Source organism: Telopea speciosissima, chromosome 1 (genome assembly GCF_018873765.1).
Source record: "Telopea speciosissima isolate NSW1024214 ecotype Mountain lineage chromosome 1, Tspe_v1, whole genome shotgun sequence".
Taxonomy (NCBI): Eukaryota; Viridiplantae; Streptophyta; class Magnoliopsida; order Proteales; family Proteaceae; genus Telopea; species Telopea speciosissima.
In genome coordinates this window covers 69,236,249-69,242,995 of record NC_057916.1, presented here as the reverse complement: position 1 = coordinate 69,242,995, position 6,747 = coordinate 69,236,249, and the positions used below count along the sequence as shown (strand labels likewise).

Here is a 6,747-nt window from a genome sequence, read left to right as displayed (position 1 = left end):
TTTCTCTTTTTCTTATAACATCAATCAAACCCTGTCATGAGCTGTCTTTGCGCCCTAATGGACACCAAATTCCTGTTAACCCATGAATCTCTAGTTTCCTTGATTGATCCAGTTTTGATCACCAAATGGTTGTCCATCGTTAAAAAGGTATTTCTATACAATTCAATGTCAGGCATTTTAGTCAATAAGACAATAACAAGAAACACATGTTACAGGAAAGAATTTCATCCCTGCATACCCGCATACTCTTCGATATTGACCCTGTCCCCCAGTTTGCTTCTTATGCAAATAATCAAATTCAGCATGCTGAGTGAGTAATAGTCCGAGGCTTTCCAACAGTTGTATCAACCTTCATATCGGCAGAAGCAAGAAAATAAATGGGAAGAATTCAATAAACAGGCACCAAGTTTCAGCAGAAAGAACAACATGAAGTTAGTGTACCATACAGAGCTAAGATTGGCACCTTATATTCCCTCCTCATGCGCTCAACGTAAATGTTCAAAACTTCAAATGTAGCTCTCCCATTCCAAAAATTATTGTCTTATGATGTGCTTTAAAATATAGGTCAATGTCGGGGGTGGCGCGGATAATTTCCCTTATTGTTAACAAAAACAAAACATAAATAAAATAAAAGGAAAAAGATGAGGGAGTGTTTTCTGCGTGGGATATAGGGGCCACGCCACTCATAACAACCAATGAGAGCCCACACATTGGCACATTGGGGGGGGCAGAATTTCTACAATTCATGGGGGGGTGCCCCCCCCCCCCGCCCCGCCCCCCATGAGTCTGGGCATGGCCCCTCCATCCCACGCATAGAATATTTCTCCTCAACAAATATAGACTTAAGCATTAAAATTAGGAAAAAAGATCTCTATCTGAGAGCGTTGCCTATGCACTATGCTAGCACTCTCATGAGTCTATCTCTCTCTTCTCTATATGAAAAGATATCTCCGGCCCCCTTATTTCAAGAGGAGAGAGACACATGGGAGTGTTGGCTTAGGCCACACTCCCAGGCAGAAAACTAATTCCCAATTAATTATTACAATGAATCTTTGACTAAAACCTATAAGAAACCCTAATGGGAAATTCTTCCCAAATTCTTCCTACCGTAATCTTTGAGGATAATGTTTTCAATGCTTTGATAGGATCATTCTCGGCCACAGATCCTGAGTCTGCAATTTTGTACTTCAAGTCCATTATCGAGCGAGGGAGGTTCCCAACTCTTCTTACTTAGAGCAGTTTGAACAGAAACCCAAGTAAAAGGGGGCAAGATTGACAAAAATGTAGGTTTTTGAGGTTCTTTAATACAAGGATTACTGATCAGATTTGGAGAGTTACAAAGTGATGGTTTCGTTCCTGTGCAAAGCGAGCAAAGTGAAAGAAGCTTAAGGTGTTCTTAGGGGAAATGAAGAGGAAGGGTTTTGGCCTAGATGTCTCTTTTTTTTTTTTTAAAAAAAATCTCTAATGAAAGCTTGCTGTAGAGAATATCTCTTGCGTCCTCCAAAGGGACTCTGGATGAGATGTTTGCCGTGGGTGTCCAAATCTTAAGACTTGCAACATTCTTATTCAGGATTTCTCAGAAACAGAAGAGGATGAAGAGGGTGAGCGCCTCTTTCACCTCTTGATGGGAAAAGGAGTAATTCTTGATGCCACAACATGCACATCTCTTCCTTGAAAGACTCTGTCGAGAAGCAAAGGTGGAAGCTGCTTTTGAGATCAACAAGAACCGTGTTGAGTAGTACATTTTGCTCGCAGGGACAGGATTAAGTCGATTAGTCCTTTCTCTATGCAAGGAAGATACGTGTCTCAACCTGTTTATTTTACAGTATATGATATGGTTAGAGCTCTTGCTTGTCAAGTCCCCTATGAGTTAAGACCCAGGTTTGCCAAATTATGTTCTTATATTTGGGAGATAATAGATAATTGTTCAATCATAACCATGAAGATCGATTTCTCTGGATTCATTCTGTGCTCCATATACAGGTCAGTTTGTAGCAGCCTCAGAGGTAGTCCGTGGTCTTGGTTCTCCTCCAGAAATTTCTGACGCCCAAGTGGGTTTACTGAGGTCTTTAGTGGATGCCGAAGAGTTCAGGATTGCTATGGAACATGTAAAATGGCTCAAGGGTACTTCATATTCAAATTTTCAAGCAATATCTAATGAATTTCAAGCATCTCTTTGTTCATCCTTAAATCCAGAGCCGATTCTACAACTGCTTTCTGTCATAAGGGGACAGTCGGGTTTCTAAATGATTGGATGGCAGAATGGAAGGAAGCATTTAGAGTGCAATTTTCCATTATTTGATAGTTGAGGATCAAATATAGATGTGGGTTCTTTCTAGGATGACAAAGGGCTAATTGTAGTTATCTTTTTGTTTTTCTGGACGAACAGCATAATGTCTTAATTTAGGAGGAAAAGATAAGCCTATAATTCAACCTAGACGGAGTTAGTGTCAGCAGAGAGGAGGAGAGACTAGCGAAGGGGGAGTGAGAGCAGACCGTATGTAGGGCTGTATAATGAATTGCCTTTGCCTAAGCAATTTGCTACTGACCTAATTGTCCTTCTACCTGGCGCGAAGGATTACGTAACTGGTTGTTGAGTTTTGAGAATAAAATGGCAGAATCACTCCATGTCAAACCCTCACAACCTCAAACATCTACAAAGTAGAATGCCATCTCGGCAAATTTTGGCTTTGGCTGCAGTTGCAGGCTCTCCTACCAAATTTTGTTTAGGACCATCACTATCTACTTTGAAGCAGCCAGCAGGGGCTGAGCAATCGCACCAAAGACTTGAGTTCCTTTTGGATTTCCTTCTTGATTAATGATAACTGTTGCATTGTCATCATATCATATTATCATTCCGTTGTCACGGTTGAGTTCTTTATGTGTACGTACAATTACAACTCTGATTACTTCAGATCTCTCTAGAGACATATTGGGCACTGTTTTTGCTGACAAATGAAATCCCAAACTTTGCAATTTGGTGATGGATTATCAGGTTTTTCCCTTGCTGCTAACAGTTTGATCGGAATGGCATTGCATCTTCTTCCTGTTATTGTCTTGCACATAATAACTTCTTGTGGTCTTGAACATAATAGCATATGTGAGACTGCATGGGTACAGAAGCAGTCCTGGCCTGGGGAAGGGAAATTATTATGGTTATAGTTGTAGTTGACAATATGGCAGCATCATGCATCAGTAATGATCACAGCCCAATGGGATTACGTCACTTGGGCAGTTTGAAATGAGGATCTAGGAAAACGATCGGCATTTTTTTAGGCTGCACAGGGGGCCTTGGTTTGGCAGTGGTTGGTGTGTTAAAATTACACTAGAACTATCATTTTAAATCACAGACACCAATAAGAGAAGGAAAGGGGTAATTGTTTCTACTCTTTAACTGTTAATGATTAATTTTGTTTACTTATTTATTCATATTTATTGATTTATTTTATTATCTGCTGAGTGCCTGAGTAGAAGAACTACATTTGAAAGTTGCATACTTCCCTGATATATAGTTATGTTTGTGGAATTTGTTTTCATCAATGTGTCAAGCTCTTTTGGTTATAAGATTGTAGTGGGATGTCAGCTTGAGTTTTAATTAATCCTTGTAACTGAGAATGTAATGACTGATAATCACTTTTATCATGTTGAAGGAAAGAAAACAAACATAAGCAAAACTTGCAAGCATAACTATATTAAGGCTCATGGGTTCTGTAGCCTCACTTAAATCTGAGACAGAAATATTTTTGGCAAAATAAAGTTACCCACTTGCATTGATGAATGCCTCATGATTTGTGTTCCATACGACGAATACATCTGAAATATACTGATATTTGTACTATTCATCTGAATGCTACATGATTTGTGCTATCCCAAATATGATGGCAGCTAACCATGGCCCATGAGGTAGGCTGAAATTTCTTGCTGAAGAAGTGGTGAAACATAAACGGTGACCTTAGGTTAACAAACACAGCTTTAAACAGTTAGATGGTGAGAAGGCTTAGTTTTTCTTTTTCTTTCCCTGGTGGGGAAGGGGTCGTTTAGAGTCAAGCTTCATTAAAGTAGAAGAAACCAATGAGTTTGCAGAGCATCGATCAACCCGGGGGGGAGGGGGGAGAACCAATAAAAATCAGAATAGAGTTGGTGAGTGACCCAAACCTAAACAATTGGATCAAATCACGATATCAAACCCAGATAATTCTCCCTGTGTGTGTGTGTGTGTGAAAACCGCAATTTTCTCTTCGATGTTATATTATGTCTTATGTTGATACTCCATGTTTGCAGATTTTGACCTGCTTAAGGGTATTGGCCTATTAGAGGATCTATACATAATCTCATCAGAGTAATATATACTCTCATTTGTTTTTATCCAAAACAAAATGAGATAGCTTTGAATCATCAATGAGCTTCCTGGCCTTGGAATGTGTAAGTTCACAAATGTAAAAGGAATTCATGACAGAGTAGTAATTTTAGTTTGACACATGGAAGGATGGAATTTTAATGGCAAAATGGATGCAGTGAATTTAAATAGGGTGAAATATGAAAGAACCATTGACACTGATTAAAGAAGAGACCACCATGTATATTGTTCATGTATCAAATTGTGGGCCTTCATTCAATCATATAGACCAATTTGATTTGGACCTTTCAAGTTTTCCTTTTTATTTTTCATGATCTAAAATTGTTCAATTCTTTCATTATTTGGAGAATTCGATTGAGCTCAAACATAATATGCAAGTAGGTGAGGGTAGGGTTTACTTGTCACTGAAAATTTAAAACCCCAAATTCCCTGCACTTCTGTGTAAAACTGTCATCCCTGCACCTGGTCACCCCAATCTCCATATATTTTGGCAGAAATTACCTTTAACTTCTAGACTTTAAATTTGAATTTGGGTAGTCAATGATTCTTATTGACTACATATTTTGCACAGATTAACATAGAATAAAGCATCAAGACTTGACTGCACAGAACTACAAGTTGCTCAATTCAAGGGAAGAAGTACGTTTCTAGTTTTATATACTCTTAATCAGAAAAGAGTAGAAAATTAGAAAATAACAATCAAAATGGGTTATTCCTATAATGAAGAAAAGTTGAAAACTTGGGAGAGGATTTTGATAGTTGAGATACAGAGGATACCCGAGAGAATTTGGTTTCTACTTACCATCGCCAGTATCCTGGGGAGTTTTGGTGGTTACAGGTCGGACCTCCGTCTTGAAGAGAAGAAAAGAGAAATCGTCAACAGAGAAGTATAGGAACCCACCCAGCGAGTGTGTCACGAACGACCCGAAGCTCTTCCCCACCACGCAGTGCCACGCTGGTCCGTAAGACGCATCAAATTCCTGCATATAGAGATGATCAATCATAAATATCCACAGAGTTAGCAGCGAAGCTTGCGATTAAATTTGCAGTGACATTAAATATATACCTTCTTGAGCGAGAGAGCGAGATGGGTGAGGTTGGGTCGTTTGTCTGGAGCGGCATCAACGAGAGCTCTGGAGTAACGGAAAGCTCTCTCTTGCATATCTGCCGGCATATCAGCTGATCTCGGACGCACGTTCAGCTCCACCGCTGTTGCTGCTAACTTCACCTCCGGTGGCCACGGTGTCCTCGCCGCCGACATGCGTCTGGGTGGATACACCACCACACCTTCTCCCTGCTTCCTACTGTTGATAAGTTTTCCACTTTCACTGGCCATTTTTTCTCAGAGAAAGAGAGAAAGAGAGGAGTTGGTAGCAGAAATGTTTGAAATTTGGGAGTGTTTGAATTTGACTGGTTAATTATACGGACGAGAAAGAGAGTGGGAGAAGAGTCAGTAGAAGGAGACGATGAATTGACGTTTGACCAGGCGGGGGAATTCAGTTTCAGTATTCAGAGGATTCAGGTAGAGAAACAGAATGATCAGATACAAAACAGAGATACACGAGAAGGGCATGGAATGGTAATGCATTCCCCTCCCCTGTGTCAGCTCGTGTACATCGCTGCTCCTCTGCTTCCATTTTCCACCATTGCCGTCTTTGACTGTCCTTCCTTCCTTCCCCCACCAACTTTCAGACTTTCAACTTTGGGCTTCTCTGCTCTGTCCCACAAAACACAACTCGTACAACAGTTTCTTTGGCTTCTCTTTAAAACTTCACTTTGTGCCATGGGTTTTTTCACTTTATTTACAGATTGACCCCTGAGATACGTTTCTTATGATACTTTTTAATGCGTCAATTCAGGGCCCACATGATAGAGGGTTATGAGGATTTAAATACTCTTCAATTCTTGCATTGCCGAGTGTGATGCAGTTTAGAGATGAGAGATCGACATATGGTATGCACGACATTCAACACTCCGAGTTCAATTTAATTATTTTTTTTTTCGTGCCTTTCATGTGTCGACCTCTCAACCCCTAACTGCACGGCACTCGTGAATACAAGAATTGAAGAGGATAACAAAGATTTAAGGGGAGGGATCTCTCGATCTTTTGTGGCGCGGCAGGGCGTTCAACACACATCAAATGGTCAAGAGCAAATGGACACGCAGCTTAACACATGGGCGCTGGGTTGGTCTACATGCCCGAGTGCTCTGACCGTTTGATGTACGCTGGATGCCCAGCCGCCGCAGAAGAGGTCCAATCCGGATCGTTCTCTCCAACACGATTTGGAGTATAAAGGGGCCCACATAGACTGGAAGGAGAGCATGTATCATTTTTTCTCAATTTAATTTCTTATAAGAGGAGAAAATGGTTCTTTATTATTATTAATTTT

At 40.3% G+C, this 6,747-nt stretch overlaps 1 protein-coding gene across 1 annotated transcript; it reads right to left on the bottom strand.

The window, feature by feature from the left end:
* Positions 1-5,056: 5,056 nt before the first annotated feature.
* On the bottom strand, positions 5,057-5,787 carry LOC122647620 (dynein light chain-like). The gene is made up of 2 exons (XM_043840974.1): positions 5,424-5,787; positions 5,057-5,337 (listed from the first exon to the last, which is right to left on the bottom strand). Exons 1-2 carry the CDS (start codon positions 5,691-5,693, stop codon positions 5,152-5,154), a joined length of 456 nt encoding a protein of 151 aa, XP_043696909.1. The 5' UTR covers positions 5,694-5,787; the 3' UTR covers positions 5,057-5,151.
* Positions 5,788-6,747: the final 960 nt, after the last annotated feature.